This window comes from Tubulanus polymorphus, chromosome 6, assembly GCF_964204645.1.
Source record: "Tubulanus polymorphus chromosome 6, tnTubPoly1.2, whole genome shotgun sequence".
NCBI classification, from domain to species: domain Eukaryota; kingdom Metazoa; phylum Nemertea; class Palaeonemertea; order Tubulaniformes; family Tubulanidae; genus Tubulanus; species Tubulanus polymorphus.
Window position 1 is genome coordinate 22,061,437 of NC_134030.1, and position 20,825 is coordinate 22,082,261.

Below are 20,825 nucleotides of genomic sequence, written 5' to 3' on the forward strand. Positions count from 1 at the left end.
CTATTGCCAAATGACCTTCTTGGAGACAGGTTTGACTAGAGGTGTTATCATTTATATCGACTCATATTCTATTCATCCATTATTAGATCAAGCACATTCTAATGATCTTAACATTTTATCAATATGTTCATTTCAGTTACTTTCACTTTGTCTCACTTTAAACCCATGTTTTAGTCTCTGGTTTGCAATTACACATTTTTTCATTTAATCAGACGGTTCACAGATCATTTCGTGCCTCGATATTTACCAACCAATCACTTCGTGCCTCGATATTTACCAACCAATGATATGTAGATGAACCGACCGATGTGTTTTACCAGGTGTTATCATTTATATTGACTCATATTCTATTCATGCACAGCGTTTATCGTTGACTCAATACATTTTCATAGTTCTATTATTCACCCTCTAAGGATTATATTTTAGTGGATACTTCCATTTTTCCACATATTTTCTTCGGGCTGATAGAACATCTTATGTGAAGTTAACAATTGATCGATCAGATTTTTTGACTTTTTAAATGCATCAGAATCGAGGATTAGTTGCTTTGTTTATGGATATTTAGAGTAGTTTCACTTTGTTTTTATTTCATTAAGGTAAAAATCATTTCCTCCTCTTTTCACATCTGGGTTTCGTTTCATGAAAAGTTTTAAGCTTTAGACAGTTAAATATGAATTGTTGTCCTCATTACAAACTTGAAGTAACCAATCATAGCAGCTGAACTTGAGAGATTCAAGTTATTTTTACTCTGTTTTGTAATATTGGACCCTGAGCGAGACTCCTGGTTTTGATGTACACATGTCTTGTATGCAGTGACTATCCATCACTTGGACGTTACCAAAAATACAAATGAAATTGAAATGCTGGTCGAATTTATACTAGGAATAGTTCGTTAACTCATTCGTCGCCTAGGAATCGAATTGACGTTTCGTCTTCGTAGTTCTCAACTTCCGCGACGATTCTAAAATGAGAACTACTAAACCGAAACGTAATTTCGATTCCTAGGTAGTTAAAGAAATACGATCTTATTCCTAGAATTAATTCGGCCATCATATCGCAAACCCCCAATCAGTCGCTTGCCGGCTCTGCCAAGACTGAAGATCCTTTCAGAATCGAATCAATTATACCAAGATAAGATATTTATTTCACTCCAACCATAAGAATGGTACATGGAGGCAAGATTGAATACAAAATATGAAATATAAAAATTTACAAAACATAAACAGAATTTTATACATATATACTTTCAGACGAAGCAAATGGGAAAATAATTCTATAACAAAGTTAAGATCCAATTTTTCAGTAAAACAATTTACAGACAAAGCAAGTACAGAGATTGAATTATATACAGCAAAATATACCACACGTATATACATATACACAATTTACTGGAGGGATTTTTATAAACTTAAACCTAACTCGATAAATTGAGCTATTTGTGGGTTAGGATTCGTTAATATTTCAGAGTTTCTGGACATACTTAAATGGATGGAATTATCACGCATATCATATAACATTAATGAAATGCAGGTCATCTCCTCTCTGACTACGTTACAGGCGGGGCACAGTCTTTCACTTCTGTATGAGCGTTCGATCGATTATCTACCGGTAACAAATAGGAACCAATTCTGAATTCGAATGAGCTATAACGCGCAAGACGATACTTTCAAATTTTCAGATATTTTCTTGAACATGTGAATTTAAAAATCGATCATGTATAAGTTTGTTAGACTTTTAAGTGCATATCAGAATGGGTTCACTTAGAATGGTTTAGTTTGATAGAATAGTTTTACTTTTCTGATAAACCGTTTTTTTTTTCATTAAGGAAAAACTCACTTTTTCCTAGACTCACTACACACCAGAGTTTGGTTTACTCCAGACGGTTATATTTGAAATCCATTATGAGTTTGAATTACTGTCCTCATTAAAAACTTAAGTCCTCACCTCATCAAGTTTTCTTCACTTTTTTGTGAATCGGACCCTGACCTACTAGTCTCCTAGACTTGATGTATATCTGTCTGCGGTAAAACATTGAACACTTTTAATTTTTGAACACCATTAATTTCCTATTCTTTTTGCATACCGGTAGAGATATTTACATCTTAACAATTGAACACCTCGTCTATAGAATTTCATAAAAATGCTTGTCGACAAGAGGTTCCCTGTGGAAGAGCGTTGTTGTAAGATGTGTTTAACTGTTTTCTGTATGTGACGATGATCTGAGGTTTGTGTCTTTATATCCAGGTAATGAATGAATCAAGATGAGGAATCTATGGAGGAATCCGCAGAAGTGTTTAGTGATCTACGTGATTATACTGTTGAATCTCATGGCGTACAACAACAGCCCACAAGCGTTTAGAGTCAAGAGAAATACCGGTAAGACAACGTGAAAGAACATATCATAGAGTATATATGGAAAATGTATTACATAAGATAAAACTTATCACCAGACTTTGGAAACTTGTATTTGAAATATCTGGGACAAAATGATAGTAGCTGAATAGTCCACTTGAACTGATACATTTACCTCGAATGAAAACCCACAATCTCTCAAGTGTTTTATATTTTACCTTAAACATTTTAACTATTCAATAATTGTATTTTATCTTCTAAAACTCCATCTGCACTTGATTCTTATACCCGGGTTATGCGTCTCCACTACGCTCGCAACACGATGCTGAGTTTTCCGCAAAACCTGGGTTGTAGAAACCGTAGTTGAAAAAGAAGGGTCCACTCCTTATTTAACCACGTTCGCGTAAAACTTTTAGAATTTTTACTAGAAGTGTAGAAAGTAAACCCGCGCAACGATTGAACTTAAAATTGAACTACAGATTGGTAGAAATCCCACAATAAAATCAGCGAAAGAAATTGAAATCAGAATTCAGAATTCATTGTAAACGAGAATATATTTCGAGCAACGTTTCGGCTAAACACAACTATGAGCCAATCATCAGGCGTACCGATACACGAGATATATTTAACAAGATATTTATACAGAAAATGAACTGAAGAATGAGTGATCGAAGTTAAATACAGAGTTACTGTAAAGTTATTCAAAACATAGACAAGGAAACAATAGTAGAAAGAGTTAAGCAACAGCAAACAGCAAACTAGGAGTAAAACGAGGAGGTAAATAAAACACAAAACCCGAAACTAAAACGAGGAGGTAAACCTGAGGGTAATCAAACAATGGCAAAAACATAACAAGGTTAATCAGAGAGTGATTGACTGAGAGAGTGAGGGGAAACAAAGAGGGCAGGCTAGAAGGGAAAATTAATATAATGCGGAGACAGGTGAAGCGAGAAATTTTGAGATCAATAAGTTGTGGGGGAAAATCGATATTCGAATTGTGGCAATTTTCCAGATGTTCAATTATCAGAGCTGATTTCTTAACGTGTCGTTTGGTTTGATTGGGACAGGGACACCGCACGAATACGTTTGTTCAGTGACTCATGGCATATAATGTATATTTGATATTTCAGCACCTGATGGAGTTGTACTGGACAGTGTGAATGTATTACCGGGTACAAGAATATTACGTATATTGTGTATTTGATATTTCAGCACCTGATGGAGTTGTACTGGACAGTGTGAATGTATTACCGGGTACACCTATGTTACTGTCGCAGGAAGGTAAAACTGTTAGTATTACCTGTAAACAGAGCAGCTCTGCAGCGACTGGTGTAGCATTCCAGCTACAAGTGAATAATGGACCAGAAGGGATCTGGATTGCATTACCTTCAGAATCAGCACCAGTTTGGGTTTTTCAGCCCGATGCTCGTAAAATGTATAAATGTGTGGCCATTAATTCAGCCGGAATTAAAGAAAGTCAAATCTACCAATCAGATGTAATCAGTGAGTATGCATCACTTATCAAATAATGCTGGGAAAATAGAAAAAAAGTTTCCTGTGCACATGTTATATTTTTTCGTGCATATAACTTTTATTTCAGGTATAAAGATAAATGAAAACCCGTGTAAACTGCATGAATTCCAACCATCACTAACTTGTACTTGTAAAGCCACTAGTAAGATTGGTAATCCAATCATCAAAGTAAAATGGTATGCTGATGGATTTACTGAAGGTTCAACGGATATTGATCAGATTCCCGATCAAGGCGTAAATACTCCGGTGAAAGATGGAGTTATCAACAAGAATCAGATGCGGTTTAATTTAATGCTGTACGCAATATTGATTCAATGTCGGTTATGGAAGTATAATGGGATCGAGTTACCGAAAGTAACACTTCAAGAACAAATACTACATCAAACTCCAATGAACGTTACGTGTAAGTTGGAGAATATTTTCATAAGAGAATTTTCATACGATATCAGAGTGACAATAATGCATGTTACATCATTTATTCTATTGGTAACTGCCCATAGTTTGAGATTTAAGAGTTACTATTTCATAACGACTGGTGATCATGCCGATGAAATTCTTTCGTTTTAATATTTGGTTCCAAGAAGGTATTACGAGTACCGAAGCGAATTGTTAATAATAACATTAAAAGGACTAGAATATGATTGTGCATGAATTTGCTTTTGAAATCGAACCTACTAGAAAACGATTTCACCTTCTATGATTAGGGCCTAGGCTTAAGATTTTGAGCCCACATGGAAAAATTGCAGCGAAATTGGTAAAAATGTTGACATAAAAAGTTCGTTTCTGTAACAATTGTCGTCTTCGGGTATTCTCGTGGCTATATCAGGGATTTTTAATTTGTAATATGGGACAAAGCTTCTTGGACCGGGACAATAGGATCACGCACAACTCACCCGAACAAAGGATTCTTTTCATGAGTGCGATAGATACGCCACCTATCGTTGATATGTATTGTTGCAAAAACAAATAAACTATATTACAATATAATTATGTCGGGAGTTACACCGTTACATTTCCGTCGATTCAAATTTCGACGCCCTTGATAAACACACATTCCTCGGAGCGCAAGTAATATTTTACCATGTTTTATGGACGGACGTTTTCTCGATTTTGCACCGATCAGTGAAATTGAAGTGGATAAACTTGATATCATCCAAAGTATATTTGCATCTTTATCTTTCAGATTTTCCCGATGAAATTGAAACACCAGATACTTTCACCGGAGAACCTGACATTAGAACTGAAGGAGAAGTTGTAGAATATACTTGTAGAACAGTGATAGGAAGACCCGATCCTACAGTGATATACCAACAGAAGAGAAGAGGTTCTGAACGATGGCAGCCGATTCCTGATCCACAACCTCGTAAAGTACCTCTCAAAATGGGTTTAAAAGGTTTTGACACGACGTACAAGTTCAAAGCTGATTTCAAACTGCACAATGGAACGTCATTTCGATGTGCTGTAAAGGAGAACCTTACGTTTCCAGAACCTCAGCAATTTAATCAAATCATTGTTCATTGTAAGTAACAGTTTCTTTTTCGAATTCGAGAAATAAATAATTTTCCCTGCAACAATACAGACCCCAGTGGTAGTGCAGACCTATCCACACATATAGCATGTCACAATGTAACCATGCTAAGCAGGAACATGACAGAGTCTCGCGATGTCATCAGGTTCGAATCCCTGCCGAGGGAGGAACGTGGAAGAGTCTCACAATGTCATCAGGTTCGAATCCCTGCCGAGGGAGGAACATGGCAGAGTCTCACGATGTCATCAGGTTCGAATCCCTGCCGAGGGAGGAACGTGGCAGAGTCTCACAATGTCATCAGGTTCGAATCCCTGCCGAGGGAGGAACATGGCAGAGTCTCACGATGTCATCAGGTTCGAATCCCTGCCGAGGGAGGAACGTGGCAGAGTCTCACGACGTCATCAGGTTCAAATCCCTGCGAGGGAGGAACGTGGCCGAGTCTCACGATGTCATCAGGTTCAAATCCCTGCGAGGGAGGAACGTGGCAGAGTCTCACGATGTCATCAGGTTCGAATCCCTGCGAGGGAGGAACGTGGCAGAGTCTCACGATGTCATCAGGTTCGAATCCCTGCGAGGGAGGAACGTGGCAGAGTCTCACGATGTCATCAGGTTCAAATCCCTGCGAGGGAGGAACGTGGCAGAGTCTCACGACGTCATCAGGTTCAAATCCCTGCGAGGGAGGGACGTGGCAGAGTCTCACGACGTCATCAGGTTCAAATCCCTGCGAGGGAGGAACGTGGCAGAGTCTCACGATGTCATCAGGTTCAAATCCCTACTGAGAGAAGATGGGTCTACTATGACAGGGCTTAAGAACTGTGCTAGGTCAGATATAACTTTTACTAATGTTTTGTTTGTTTTTCAATCAGATTTTGCTGCACCAGTTTGCAAGAAATCCAGTAAAAATAAAACAAATGCAGCGTATATTGTAACAGTTAATAGTTACCCATTGACTCAACAAGTTACATGTGACCCTCCAGCTGTCGTTCAAAAACTATCAAACTATCAGTGGAATATAACGATACCTATCGTAAATAGTACCACAACTGACTATAGAGGGCAGTGTTTGGCTGACGGTATTAATGAAAGGGTCATTAATGTCACTGGTTATCATCACGCCGGTCCAACTGATGAACCAGGTAAGATTCCGGGTCACAACTTTGTAAAATGATTTAATTCCATGACATTATAAAACTCGAGGCCATCATCTCTTAACTCGAAATCATTTCTACACAATCAAAAAATTTACTTACGAAAGTCGTTATTTTGATAAATTGTCACAAAATAACCTATTAATATATTTCATAGTCTCAATTTACTAAGTCGTATGTCGTCACATTACTGGAGTTGTCTCTATCATTGGGTCTCATTTTACTAGGTGTAAGTCGTCATTCATTTGAGTCGTCACAATTCGTATTCGAATCAGCCACCAGTATTTTACCTAACCTGTAACTCAATTAGATTAGTCAGTACAGCGGATGAGTCTTATGGGAAATCCGTGCGCGATGACGTAATTCTCTGTGTCGTCCGAACTGAATGTATTTTTTGTGAATATATCACATTCAAATATTTCGTAATGATTTAGCATCTTTAACTTTCTATCTTGAGGCTGCTTGACCCAATCAAGGAACAATTAATTTTCTCCCATTTCAAAAACAACTTATATACTTCATTTAGAGAAAATTTGAGCTTTGAAAGTTAAGAAGCAGTTACTTTTTGCTTGACCTATTTAATTATTCAATTCAATTGCTGTTGTTTTTATCAATAGTTACAATGGAACTATTTCTAGCTTTATATAATTCTATTCAATCGCATCACCGATTTGTTTAAATTTCAGTTCCAGAAGAAGGGACTGGGGGAATAGTGTTTGCTGTAATCAGTATACTGATATTACTGATTCTGATAATACTGTTTATACTGTGTCTTTGTGGTTGCTGTAAGTTTTACATAAAACCATCATTTAATCTGAAAAACTATGATAAACAAACTGCAGAATCAGAATACTGTGTTATTTCTCATTGACAGTGCGGTGCAGAAAACCTGATGATGAACTGTGTAGATGTGGAAATTGTAAGTTATGTAATAATTCAAATAAAGAATGCTAGAAATTGAAAATAGTGCATAAGGCCGAATGTATTCTAGAGCCCTAAGATAACCAGATACAGTTGATCCTCAATTATCTGTCCACATTTTTAATCTCGGGACCCTAGTTGCGCAGTATCATTCAAAAAGTGTTCGTAAACTATTAATCTGGTCTTAAGTTGTTAGTTCGGCTACAAAACTAAAACTGTCTTAAACTGGCCTTGAATGTTAGCCATCACTGTGCACATTACAAAACATTTAGTTGAAACACACAATAAAATGATGTTATCTGCAATCGTAGATTTTCCCCTGACAAAACCGGTCTCGATAACTGAGAGTTCATGAGGTCTGAAATCAGTCACACTTCTAGATTATGCTTAAAATTGCATACATGGGCTTAAAGAAACAACACAATTTTGTGTGCTTGCGTTTGACAAAAGATGACGATTCAAAAAATGATTGTATTGTTTTTTTTTGTTTTCAGCACTGAATTTCAATAGTATAAGCCGTGAACTAATGATTTGTAATTGTCGCACCGAGGACTCGTCGGACGATAAACTATGTGTATGTTGTTGCTGTAAGTGTCATAGAAAAATACCATCGTAGAATCGTAGAAAGGATTATCGCAAATTAGAATAATTTGTTTGTTTGTTTTTAGTGACTTGCAAATTACCTGCTGCCGATGAACCTGATAATAAGGATGACTCCTCAGATGAACTGTGTCATTGTTGTTGCTGTGAGTTCTATATATAAACTGATAAAGATTAATAGTCAGTAACTGTAGAATAAACTGTTGTATTATTTTCTATTTGCAGTGCTGTTGAGAAGTGAGCCGTCTAGATGTAATTACTGAAAGTTTTATTAACATTGAAAACATTGATGATTAATCCTGCAAAATTAACTGTTATTGTCATTGGATATTCACGAATTCAAGAATGTTTGGAACTTAGAAGAACAGAATGTTATCATTTCTGGGATTCAGCACGGGTTGGGTCGTAGTTTCAGATGGCTGCAAACGTGAAATGTGCTACGACCAAACATTCACCGGTTCATTAAAAATCATTTTGATATAAACCGCCGCCTCGTACCCATAGGAATTAACGCGGAGAAGCTACTATGTAACATCGTTCTCTTCACAAATAACGGTGTTTGAAAAAGTAACCATTTTACAATGTTTAGCATCATTCAACTTTCAATCAATTTTCTAGACACAATACGCGCATTATTCAGACCAGAATTTAGGTGCACGAGACGCATTAAAAATCTAAAGCCAGAATATGCGTAATGTTTATTTATTTTCGTCTGACATCGATCACTTTCAGATCTGAATCAGTGCGGCCTAAATAAACCGTCGTTTTTATATCTATTACGCAGGCAGCATTAATTAGATTATCTAATGGCTAATCAGTAGCGAATGAATTACTCGTAGATGCAGTGTCTTGGGTACAGGCTCGATACAAGTCACTGCGGGGTCACAAATCAACGTTGATAGGTTAAGATTACTTGCCTACGTAGGTTCTGCATTTTTCTCGTTGGGAAGTATCGTTACGTTGTTGGGTGACGATAGTAATAAATTATCACATATGCCTACCGGGTATCGGTAATGAAAACTTGCGTCCGGTGCCTTGTCCCAGTTACCATTTATTGCGAACTAGAAGAAATTCCGTAAATCCGTGATTCCGATATAGTACCGGTTTAAACTCGAGAAAGTTACGCAGTATCATTGGTTCAATTATCTCATAGCATTAGTATCCATGACTATCTTTAGTGGCTCCAACAATATCCAAATCACACTGTTTATTTATTGGGTTGATTTGTCAGGTGAATGTGCATCATGTAGACGAACAGTATTTCTGTTCTCTAATTTACAGTCACGTGTTTGGTTCCGAAATCTAAAGATGCGATTGAATTGTTGCGTTGGACAAGTGAAACCTGGTATGAAAAAGGTAAGATTCTCTCACATGATTTACTGCGCATATTCTCAGATATCGGTTTGATAATTTTAGGTGTTGTTTTCTCTTTGTAGATCATGAGAATTGGGTGAAAACACGTGACCAACTGCAGCCGGGTATTTATAGAATTATTAACCCTTTATTTCTATACTTTCTATATTCTTGCATGAATACAGTACCTGATGCCCTAATGTAAGTTGTCGTAAACTATTCTACTGGTCTTAAGTTGTTAGATTTGCTATTGGACCAAAATGAGCTTAGACTGGTTTAAGCTCAACTAGACATATTGGCCACAGAACTAAAACTGTCTTAAACTGGTCTTGAATGTAAGCCATCATGGTGCACATTAGCCCTATTACAAAATATTTAGTTCATTGTCAATCAAAATGTTGCGATCGTAGATTATCATAATATACAGAATGCTAGAAATCTAAAAATAGTGTACACAGCTGGAGGGATCCGAGCCAGATACAGTTCTTGATTACTTGCCTACGTAGGTTCTGCATTTTCTCGTTGGGAAGTATCGTTACGTTGTTCGGTGACGATAGTGATAAATTATCACATATGCCTACCAGTTATCGGTAATGAAAACTTGCGTCCGGTTCCTTGTCCCAGTTACCATTTATTGCGAACTAGAAGAAATTCTGTAAATCCGTGATTCCGAAATAGTACCGGTTTAAACTCAAGAAAGTTACGCAGTATCATTGGTTCAATTATCTCATAGCATTAGTATCCATTAGCATTAGCATTAGTATGACTGTCTTTAGTGGGTGGCTCCAACAATATCCAAATCACATTGTTTCTTTATTGGGTTGATTTGTCAGGTGAACGTGCATCATGTAGGACAAACAGTATTTCTGTTTTCTAATTTACAGTACCGCGTTTGGTTCCGAAATCTAAAGATGTGATTGAATTGTTGCGTTGGACAAGTGAAACCTGGTATGAAAAAGGTAAGATTCTCTCACATGATTTACTGCGCATATTCTCAGATATCGGTTTGATAATGTTTAGGTGTTGTTTTCTCTTTGTAGATCATGAGAATTGGGTGAAAACACGTGACCAACTGCAGCCGGGTATTTATAGAATTATTAACCCTTTATTTCTATAACATGTAGAATATCTTGCATGAATACAGTTCATAGTTTCAGAAATCATCCACTAATCATCTGAAAGATATACAACTGATTTTGCTTCATTATCAAATCTGTAATTATCAATTTAAGTTTATGGTTAACAACGTAATTTCTTGAAGATTTCTTGAGAATTGTTTGATCAATTATGTTGATATTTCGTTTATATCTGTATTAACCCTAGACACGCATCTGCAGTCTTACTGGTGCATGCCTAGCGACCATTGTTCTTAAAAGAAATCAGCACCTCATGCACATTTTCGAAGTCTATGGGAAATTTCAAAGACATTTGGCTCATTTGTCTCGAGGTCTGAAGTGGACAAAACAACATGCTCCGTAAAAAGACATTGGCTTGATCGAAATCAAGATGACTAATTTTCGATTTTCGTTTTCAAAAATCAGTACTATTTGTACATTTTGGAGGTTTTTCTAGAGACATTTTAATAGATGCTTTAATCTATTTTTCTTGATGTTTGGTTTATACATGTATCTACCCTAGATGTATCAACAGTTCTGAAAATGAATAGTTGGAATCAAGACTGGCGGCTATTGTTACTTGGCAGGGCGGTTAAAACGACCCTCTCCTTTTTTACCAAGTGCCCAAAATATAGGCTTGTCATTCCCTGTACTGATCATGATCTGATAATATGTTTCAAAGTTTCAAAAAGTGTAGCTAAATCATTTAACTGTGAATGACTATGTAACAATTATTTTTTCACTTCGTGAATGCGGCGCAAGCGGGCCACCAAACGCAAATAAGAAGGGACCTTCCCATGTGAGGTGAAACCCTCTTTTCCTTTCTGGCAGCTAGGGATCCACCCCTGTTTGAAAAAAATCAGCACTTTTTGCACAATTTACCGACTCATATGTGGAACAAACCAGCATGTTATGTTTTATTGTTTGTTTTGGTTAGGTGTTTAATGCAATTAACTCACAATTATTTCTATCTGTGAAGCACATTTGTAATAATGGATTACCATTGACAATAAACTATACGCGAGAAACATTTTTAGATGTCGTCTTTTTTTTCATGTAGCTAATATCTGTGTTGTTTTTTTAACAGTTAAAACTGGAGACTTTGAGGTCATTGAAAGGTCATTTAATCCAGGTATGTTAGATATTTATTCTAATTTCAATAAAACAATATAAACTCAGATGATTCATCGATGAATCAACTACTTGTTTGTTAACGTCGATGAATTCATTTAAAAAATTGATTTATCGTCAATTTTTCTTTCTAGAAATTGATAGAATAATTGTCGATGTTTACGGAACTGAGAATGATTGGATGATAACGAGAGATAAGGATAAACAAGGTAAGAGGAGTGATGACTCAGTTGCCAGGGTAAGTGTCAAACCGGCTGAATGGTTTGTTGCAACCCGGGGCCGGGTTTATAGACTGGTATTAACTTTAAACCCGGGGTTAGTTTAATTAATTTTCAATTAAGTTAGCCCCCGGGTTAAAGATAATACCAGTCTATAAAACCGGGTCCTGCATACAATACTGTACCGGAATATAACACTTCCCCGGGCCTCCTATCTTCACCCAACAGTAATTCAACCTGTTTGATGCACAATTTTTTTGATTATTGAAAAAAATGCTTTTTATATTTCATTTCAGCAATAGCTATCAGAGAATTCCTGTTTGGACAGTTATCACATGATGAAAGTAAGTAATCGTTTACCTATAGTTAAAGTGTTAGTTAGTTATGTACATGCACATGGGTGTTATGTGAACATGCACATGTGAGTTCAGTTGACATGCACGTGTGAGTTATATTTACATGCACATGTGAGTTCAGTTGACATGCACGTGTGAGTTATATTTACATGTTCATGTTATTATTACGTATACATATGAGTAATACATGCATGTACATGTGAACATGTGCATGTGAGTTTACCTGCGATGTGTTTTAAGTTTAAGTAGAGTTTGGTCAGTTTTCATACATTTCCAGGTTTGTTAGATTTGGTGAATGAAATTCTAAGTAAGTACAAAATCTCGGTATTGTATCAACTCTCTTCAACTCTAACCATCAGAAGTGTTTGTTATTGTTTATTGACAGGAAAATACGCGAGAATAAACGATTTAAAAACAAAACTATCAAATGAGATCGGTAAGATTTGATTGAATACAGTTATTGATGTAATGAGTTTATTGATTATTATTCTACTGTCAACTCATTTTGTAAATGTATTACAGATACATTACTGAACAAGAAGAGGTCAATAGATGGCGCTGATTACAATAGAGATGAAGGTACATGATTATTTACTGTTCAAATGAAATATTCAGCTTTGCAGATAGAAATGTGACGAATTCTATTCAAGATGGCCGCTTGGTAGCGTTTTGGCAAAAATCTATAAACCTGATACAAGCGACCAGTTTAGAATTTGTAATAATTCACTGTGTTATTTCGTGAAATGGAAAGTTAATCTAATGCCATTTTTGCCTAAATTCGTACCAATTTTGCCAAATTGGATGCATCAAAATTTGAGATGGAAATTTCATCTTGAATATATTAGACTATAGCATCAGAATTATTCAAGTTACAACAAAATAATCAAATTCACATTTGTTATTTAAGAAATAAGATGTGATACAAACTATGGGTAATGATACAGCATGAGTGTTGAACCAATTTCAAATCTAATTCTTTGTTTCAGATGAAGTTCATGTAAGTTTTATGACGCAATCTAATGAAGAGAAAAGACCCCTGACAAACAAAGAGAAACAGTTCATCAGAGATGGTCAGTAAAACTATGAATTCGATCAGAGTTAAATTTTCACATGTAGTTGACGACACTGAGTTACCAGAGAGTCTCGTAAAGTGTTTACAGGACTTACTGGCGAAAATTGCTAACTTTTTGAAAAAAGGACTTCCGAATTTGTCAAGTTTTATTTAGATACCTATTAGTAATGATTAGTCTTGTAGTGACCAGGGTTCAGTGATTCACTGTGTCGCTAATGTTTAGGATTTATCTGTATTTATCGATTTGCAAAATGAAGCGAGCGACAAAAGAGCAACTGCTCTGTGTGAATCACATTCAGCTTTTACCGGAAGCTCAAACCATTGATGATATTGTAGTTTTTTTTTGTAAGATTCAAATCCCCAGTAAACGGTTGTAATGAATTTCTATATTTTCAGTTGCTTCAGCAGTTGAATCTATTGTTGATTTGTTTGCTAAAATGTCCGGTAGGTTCCATAAATCATTTCAGTAAAAATACTGTGGAGTTTGTTGTGGAATCATTGAATAATTGATTGTGTTTATTTTTACTGTAGATGCTGAATTATGTGAACGAGGAATATTCAACATAAAACGTAGGTTTTAATATATATATATATATGTATTTATTGCCAAAGTTATAAACTTTTATGACAAAAATCGATATACAAGCATAAATGGCGGGAAACAATATAACATAGAACAAACATTGATACATGTATGTGGATTACATAATAAGTTAAGGTTGCCTGAGTATATAAACTTTCTTAAGGAATTTCGAAAGGTTTGAAAAATCATTGTTATTACGCATTAGAATAGAAAATTAATGCATAACAGATTATTATTTAGCCTAAAATTGTCCCTTGCACGTGCCGGTCACGGAGTATACGGTGTTTTATAGATGATCTAGAGTTTACCATGAATTGTTGTGTCCAGATATACGACAAACCACAGTCATCTAAAATCTTCTAAATAAATAATAGCCAGAGACTCTTAGCAATAATCTTTAAAATACAAATTCAAAATATTTTGTAGAGAATTGAACTAGGTTAAGTTTGTTCACACGAAATCGTTTTAACTCAAAAATTAATCAGAATTCTAGGCTTCACAATGTAGGAAAAATTCCAGGGGAATTAAGGTAAAATAGTTAATATAAGTGCAAGCTTGGGGTAATATACAACATTAAATCAGCCACGTTTTAAGAAATTTAAAGAAATGGAAACTTAGGGCTACTAAAATACAACCAAATACAACCAAAACCAAAAGTGGCATTTTTACCGGTGGCATTTTTTCCTATGTTGCAAAAGTTTCAAAAGTTTCTAAATGTGTCTAAATTCGGAATGGTTTCGCGAAGTTCAGTAAGAAGGGTACAATCAAAGAGAAAATGTAATTCATCCCCAAAAACATTGCAAATTGGGCACATTCTTTCATTTCTAGGTAGATGGAGATTAGGTAAATTGTCCCCTGAAAAATATGTTCCATTTGTAATTTCTAACTCACATACATTTCGGAATTTGCCTCATTCTAGTTTTACTTCGCACAAAAACTTATATTTTCGTTTTATCGACATTTACAGTGAGGTCATTAACGGCACAGTATTCAAATGAAGCCTTTAAAGTTTAACTGGAGTGATCTCTCATCCTCCGTGGATAACCGTGTTATCCGCATATAATGAATAATTGAGTAAAGCATCAATACCCTGATCACACCCCGAGTTCAGATTTGCTATAAACGATAAAGTTTGGTTGCCACGGTCATTAAAAAAGTCCTCAATATCATTCAAAAACTAAAGAGAAGGAATATGCGACAGGTTTTCTTGTCCTTCTGTCTTGTCCTTCAGCCCAGTACAGCCCCCTGGTGACAATATGAGATGTAACCTTTCTGCTATTTGTATTGTAGAAGAGATTGTTGATGAGATAAAATGCGAATATTTTCAAACTCCCGAATTTAGAAGTAAGTTTCCAATAAAATCAGAACCTGTTTTAACAACCAGAACTCAAATATTAATATATGTATGTATTGTATTATTATTTATAGGATCAGTTGAGACTGCAGTGAATGAAGCTATCGAGAATTCAAGTAATCAAATATTCTTCAAAAGTTCGAATTCTGTGATTGAATTGAGTTCAGTTTGGCTGAAGGTGCTTTTTTAAATGTATATACTTATATTTTACAGAAAAATCACAACACGGCAAAAAACCATGCTATGAATATGCAGGTTTGTAAAATTCTAATTTCTGTAAATGAATTTGACCTGATGTGGTTGCTACCCTGGACCGAATTTCATAGATTAGGGGGCAAAATATTCCCCTGGACCCAGTTTTATAGACTGGTATTATCTTTAACCCGGGAGATAACTTAATTGAAAATGAATCAAGTTAGCCCCCGGGTTAAAGATAATACCAGTCTATAAAACCGACTCCTTGGCCTTGGAAACTTTTTGAAAATTGTCAGTATTTAACAAGTTTCTCAATGTTGCTATGGTGGTTGTCACCATTGTTGAGGATTTTCCCCACGAGGATCATTCATCTATTACGTATGCAAAAAATTCAGAAAAATCCTCGAGTAAGCTGATAATAGTTAGATCGAGTCTATTATGTAGAAAAAGAGTGGATGAAAATGTAGTCACGTGATAAAATTCATCCGGAGAAGAATTGAATTTTAAAAATCATTAAGGTGCGTACAATACGCATTACTATTTACCCTCCCCCTTTTGTACACAAAAGTATGCAATTTAATAAGACCCCCTTTGTACAATTTGATTTTTGAGTTTAACCCCCTCCCTACCCAAAATGCGTACCTAATAATTGGGTGACCCCTTAAAAGGTAACTTTGAACCCGCCCTATAAATGAAACTAGGCCCATGATGATGACCACAAAGAGGAGATAATTTTCAGTTGCTTTCCCTTCAGAATTTTATTCTATTATTTCAGTGCAGTGGATAGCTGATAAAATGAAAGGTAAATTGACTGATAATAAATACTCAATTTCGTGATGAATTTGTGTTGATGTTTACAAAAATAATTCTAATTTCAGGTTTCACGGTTAAACCATCTGAAACTTATGGTATGTAATATTGTTATATACAGTTGATTATAACGGTCGCTGCCATCGTTTTTGTCACTGTCACTGTTCACTTAACACGAACATTTATCAGAGAACAAATTTGTAAAATCAAACTCAAATTCAATGAAAATACCATTTATAAATCGCCAAAATTCATTATGATGTCATATTTTTCATTGGTCCCAAAAGTGGCTTAAAGGACTTTGACTATATTCATACATGTATCTTGTGTGGGTGCCTCATCAGTCAGTCAAGTGGGAGGGAAGTTGAGTAACAATTCACTAAAAATCATGACGTTTTTTTCAGAGCGTAATGAATTTGCTAAACGTGCACGAGCAGCAGGTAATGCATAAATTATGTGTGCTGAAATTGATGTATTGATTTTGATAATGTTTTATGATGTTATACGTAATTTGATTTCTGTTTCAGTATTAAAAAAGTCAAAGAAAGTTTATTTTTGAGATACGTGATAATGTTTTATGATGTTATACGTAATTTAATTTGTTTCAGTTAAGAGGAAATCAAGAGAGTTGATGGATGAGATACGTGATATAACGGATAAAGGTAATCAATATTGACTTCTATAAACATCTCACTGACTCAATAATTCTATATTCATGAATTCATGTTTCCACATTAGTAATGTAACATGTCTGGTTCCTACGGAAGAGCGGCCACATGAAAATCTTTTTTAAAAGTCTTCTTCGGCAATGTTTCTTTCTTGATAATCACCTTCATCAACCAATCACCATTAAAATGTTCTGACGTCACTGTAGTGTATGATGTAATCTGCTTAATTTCCAACTGGAAAAGGAATCAACACCCATGAAATATTCGGGTTTATTGAATTCATGTAATTGTGATAACAATTCTGATGTGAGTTTGATCTGATGTTACATGTGAATGATATTGCTGTTTATAGTTTGGATGCATCAGTTTTTCAAGAATATTTCATTTCATTTTTCAGGCGAATTAAAAAAGCTCGGTTTCCTGGTAGATGAGTCGAGTAAGTAAATTATACAGTCATCACTTTCTGATTTAATAATCAAATCACAATTAAGTTTGGGATGAAATTAAGTTTCGTTTTCGTTGATGAGAAATCTGAAGTATGATTAAACCGGTTTAATCTGGATTAGCGGGACACCAGGATGAAATTCATGTAGTTTGAGAAATCCACATTTAAAATCGTATTCCATGAGATACAAGTTAATTGTTTGATAAAGATTAGTAACTGAATCAAATCTGGATTAAACTGATCTTGATTCAATAAGCTTGTTTGTATTTAATGTTCTAATCTCTACTGAACAGTATCATCAACAATGTTTGATAATATATAATGAAATCACTCACTAAGAATAAAAAGAGTGCGAAATGTTTCCTTATAAAGTTTCCTAGATAATATTCGTTCAACATTTAAACAATATCATAATAGTCATCTCCAGGGTTACTGAGTGTTACAACAACAATTATTAGGTATTATTTATACAGCCCAGAACAAATGAACTAATTAAGTGTTAAGATGTGACACAAACTATTTGTGTTTCATAAAATGCGTTACCTCTGTAAAATCAACTTATCATGGCTTCATCGTCATATGAATTGAAATCTAATTACGGTGATAATATTCATCAGTGTTTGTTAAAAATAAGAAGTAATCGGGTCACCTATAAATGAACGCTTCAGCGCACACGAGTGCATTTTCTAACCGACAACTCCATATCGGTAAACAGGTACAATGATCAAAAACCGAAATCTGGATTAAACTGATCTCTTTCCCGCATGGCATTGATCGATCTACCGATCTATGATTTCGGTAGATCATTAAACGTCAGTTCATTCCTTTGTCGGAGATCTCATAAATATGTATGTGGTGTAAGAAACACTTTGGACTTAATAGAACACCCAGAAAAAATCAAAGCTAATTCTAACTGAATCAGGGGTGGAAATAGTTGAGGTATTATCAACCATTGTCACTGTTAACAGTAAAGCCGTAATTAGTTGAATTGTCAAGAGGTTGTGCATTTTATGAAACACACTGTAGCGGGTTATATATAGTTGTATAAAAACAGTTACAAGCTGAACACATCTAAAACAGAGTAAACTCTAGGGGCCACTGATAAACTATTGTGAATATAAGTTAAAGTTGACGGGTATCTACATTTAGGGAGTGTGCAGTTGTATTTGGTGTTTGGTTTATATTGTACATATATCTATTTATAGAAGCTCCTAGTCAGAGTAAAGAAACTGCTGCTAGTGATGGTCAAAGTGCTGCTGTTGATAGTCACACAAGTGATACCGTATCGAGTGGTGATCGTGAGTGGGTTCATATCGGTACACGAGTCTAGTACCTAGCCGTCGTTCCCCATAAGGGTTGATTTGACACTAAAATCAGTTGTTGCATTGCAAGAAACAGGAGTTAACCTTTAATGAACAGTTTATCATCAAACGTTGTAGGGAACCCGTAACAACGACTGGTATTCAGACTACTACACAGGATTATAACCGCCAGTCTCTAGTGGTGGCAGGGTCTGGGTGGAACTGGGTGTAACTCACAACTGTGGAACTGTGTTTTGTATCACGCTATTATTAAGATGTTTGTTAATCTCTTTTTGGGCTCGAATCATTGAGATTTTATACGAAAAGAAAAAGAAAAAGATATGAACACAGTTTCTAATAAAATCATTGAAATCTTTATCTTTGTTATTTGGTTGTATGTAATTTCTGCGCTATTTAATTACTGTAGATCATTGATTAATTATTGTTGAAACAATTAATTGTAATTACATTAGTTAATCATAAAAAATATGTTCTGCTTTTACTAAAATACAGTGTAACTGAAGTAGATGAAATACAGTGTAACTGATCTATAGTGTAGCTGAAATACAGTGTAACTGAATGAATGTAGTATTTTATTGTACCGTAGTTGTAACTTAATCCAGCAAAAATAAATTGTAAACGAAATTGCTTTTTGCTAAATCATCAGCGGTTGTTCTTGGGGAATATTAGGCCTACATTGTAGTCCAACTTACGCTGTATAACTGTATTATGATACAATGTAACTGGTTTACTGTTTTACATAAAATATTATGTTTTAAGTTAAAAACTGTAAAATGCATCACTGTTTGATTTGATAAGTTACTGATTCCATAAATTACTGCATTACTGATCGATTTCATTGATCATTGGAAAACTGTGATAAGTTTTATTTCATTTAATTGAAAAAAATTTTGTAAAAACGTGACATTTTATGAAACCATTGATGCGGTTTATAAGATCAGCTACACGCGGACTCCTGGTAAAACTTCGTGCTGTATTTTTGCTAGAAATTGCTAACGATGTAACGTGCTAATTTCATTCGCTTAAATAAAAGAATTTATCTTTATAAATAAATTCATTTATTTCTTTTCTATAAACTGCAGCCGGAGTAGATCCGACCCCGGGTCGGGTGAAGTTGACTCTTGGTCATCTCCAGTCTTACCAATAGCTTCCCGTTAACCCCAACTCTAGCCGAATAGGACTCGAACCTAAAATCTTCAGCGTGCCAGCCGAGCACGCTAACCACTAGACCATACACCAGTAGTTTGTAAGTGCGTGTCTGGTCAGGTGTGGTGAACATTTATCTGTGGTGACTATCAGTCGGGTGTGTGGCGACTGGTGACCATTCAGGTGCGGTGACTGTCGAGTCAGATGTGGAGACACTATTCACTAACAGTACCCGCTCTATCATTCGGCGTCACAGTTACAGCAGTTTCAATGCAATTGTCAGGAAGTCGTTTTGTCCTGCAGCTCCTAAAAGTTCCTCTTTTTCCGTAGATGAAGTAGTCAAAATTACACCTTGTATCCATCTCTGACACTTCTGCCTTCCCGACATCGTGAATGTATTTTACAATCTCTCGTAAATTATCTTTTATATCTTTTATTGTATTTCACTAAGATTTTCTAATTGATATCTAAAAGTTTGATAATTTTTGATTTTTCAGTTTCTAAAAATGTATACCTTATTTTGAGTGGAATGGATTGATTTTAGTAGAGACCCGCAGTTTATGGAGCGTAGATGGATTATAAAAGTAATAGTTCATTGACTCCAATAGGTGTAAAATGCGATACATTGTTAAACCATTCTTGTCGTACGTGGCGTTGACCTCTTTTACCCGACTGGTATTTCTTCACACCTAAAGGTGCTCGCACATGTCACCCGTTATATCAAACGAGCACCGATACCTCTTGTGAAAAAATCATGAAATTCAACGAAAAGCTTAAGATGTAACTGATTAAAGGTGAGTTTGTTGACGTATTTAACTCCACTCCAGTCGGATCTGTTCAACTCGGAGATAACCGTTCAACTCAGAGATAACCGTTCAACTCGGAGATAACCGATCAACTCGGAGATATCCGTTCAACTCAGAGATAACCGATCAACTCGGAGGTAAGCGATCAAGTCGGAGATAACCGCAACTC

At 35.5% G+C, this 20,825-nt stretch overlaps 2 protein-coding genes across 4 annotated transcripts; both read left to right on the top strand.

Annotated features, from left to right (window-relative positions):
- LOC141907852 (uncharacterized) lies at nucleotides 1-10,552 on the top strand. The gene is made up of 15 exons (XM_074797596.1): nucleotides 1-41; nucleotides 2,245-2,376; nucleotides 3,565-3,855; nucleotides 3,953-4,288; nucleotides 5,069-5,404; nucleotides 6,280-6,549; nucleotides 7,248-7,346; nucleotides 7,436-7,480; nucleotides 7,977-8,069; nucleotides 8,151-8,228; nucleotides 8,308-8,334; nucleotides 9,364-9,438; nucleotides 9,519-9,560; nucleotides 10,320-10,394; nucleotides 10,476-10,552. The coding sequence occupies exons 2-15, from the start codon at nucleotides 2,262-2,264 to the stop codon at nucleotides 10,550-10,552; spliced, it is 1,959 nt and encodes a 652-aa protein (XP_074653697.1). The 5' UTR covers nucleotides 1-41; nucleotides 2,245-2,261.
- Nucleotides 10,301-19,708, top strand: LOC141906965 (uncharacterized). Of its 3 annotated transcripts, XM_074796468.1 has the most exons (20): nucleotides 10,301-10,394; nucleotides 10,476-10,517; nucleotides 11,638-11,682; nucleotides 11,816-11,890; nucleotides 12,196-12,243; nucleotides 12,533-12,562; nucleotides 12,641-12,691; nucleotides 12,778-12,834; nucleotides 13,242-13,325; nucleotides 13,724-13,771; nucleotides 13,859-13,897; nucleotides 15,201-15,254; nucleotides 15,339-15,380; nucleotides 15,478-15,519; nucleotides 16,235-16,261; nucleotides 16,338-16,367; nucleotides 16,674-16,709; nucleotides 16,878-16,931; nucleotides 17,335-17,373; nucleotides 18,588-19,708. In XM_074796468.1, the coding sequence occupies exons 4-20, from the start codon at nucleotides 11,863-11,865 to the stop codon at nucleotides 18,710-18,712; spliced, it is 834 nt and encodes a 277-aa protein (XP_074652569.1). In that variant the 5' UTR covers nucleotides 10,301-10,394; nucleotides 10,476-10,517; nucleotides 11,638-11,682; nucleotides 11,816-11,862; the 3' UTR covers nucleotides 18,713-19,708. The 3 variants fall into 3 exon arrangements, with proteins under 3 accessions (XP_074652569.1, XP_074652568.1, XP_074652570.1); XM_074796467.1 differs by having other exon boundaries at nucleotides 12,533-12,691; XM_074796469.1 differs by lacking the exon at nucleotides 12,533-12,562 and having other exon boundaries at nucleotides 10,302-10,394.
- The last annotated feature ends 1,117 nt before the right edge of the window (nucleotides 19,709-20,825 follow it).

Excerpts from the sequence above, each read along its gene's own strand:
- LOC141906965 (XM_074796467.1), top strand. The coding sequence starts at position 11,863 with ATGATAACGAGAGATAAGGATAAACAAG. Across the intron at positions 12,835-13,241 it reads TGATTACAATAGAGATGAAG|ATGAAGTTCATGTAAGTTTT; the intron begins GTACATGATTAT and ends TCTTTGTTTCAG. Across the intron at positions 13,772-13,858 it reads TTTGTTTGCTAAAATGTCCG|ATGCTGAATTATGTGAACGA; the intron begins GTAGGTTCCATA and ends TTTTTACTGTAG.
- LOC141907852 (XM_074797596.1), top strand. The coding sequence starts at position 2,262 with ATGAGGAATCTATGGAGGAATCCGCAGAAGTGTTTAGTGATCTACGTG. Across the intron at positions 7,481-7,976 it reads ACTGTGTAGATGTGGAAATT|CACTGAATTTCAATAGTATA; the intron begins GTAAGTTATGTA and ends TTTTGTTTTCAG. Across the intron at positions 10,395-10,475 it reads TGAAACCTGGTATGAAAAAG|ATCATGAGAATTGGGTGAAA; the intron begins GTAAGATTCTCT and ends TTCTCTTTGTAG.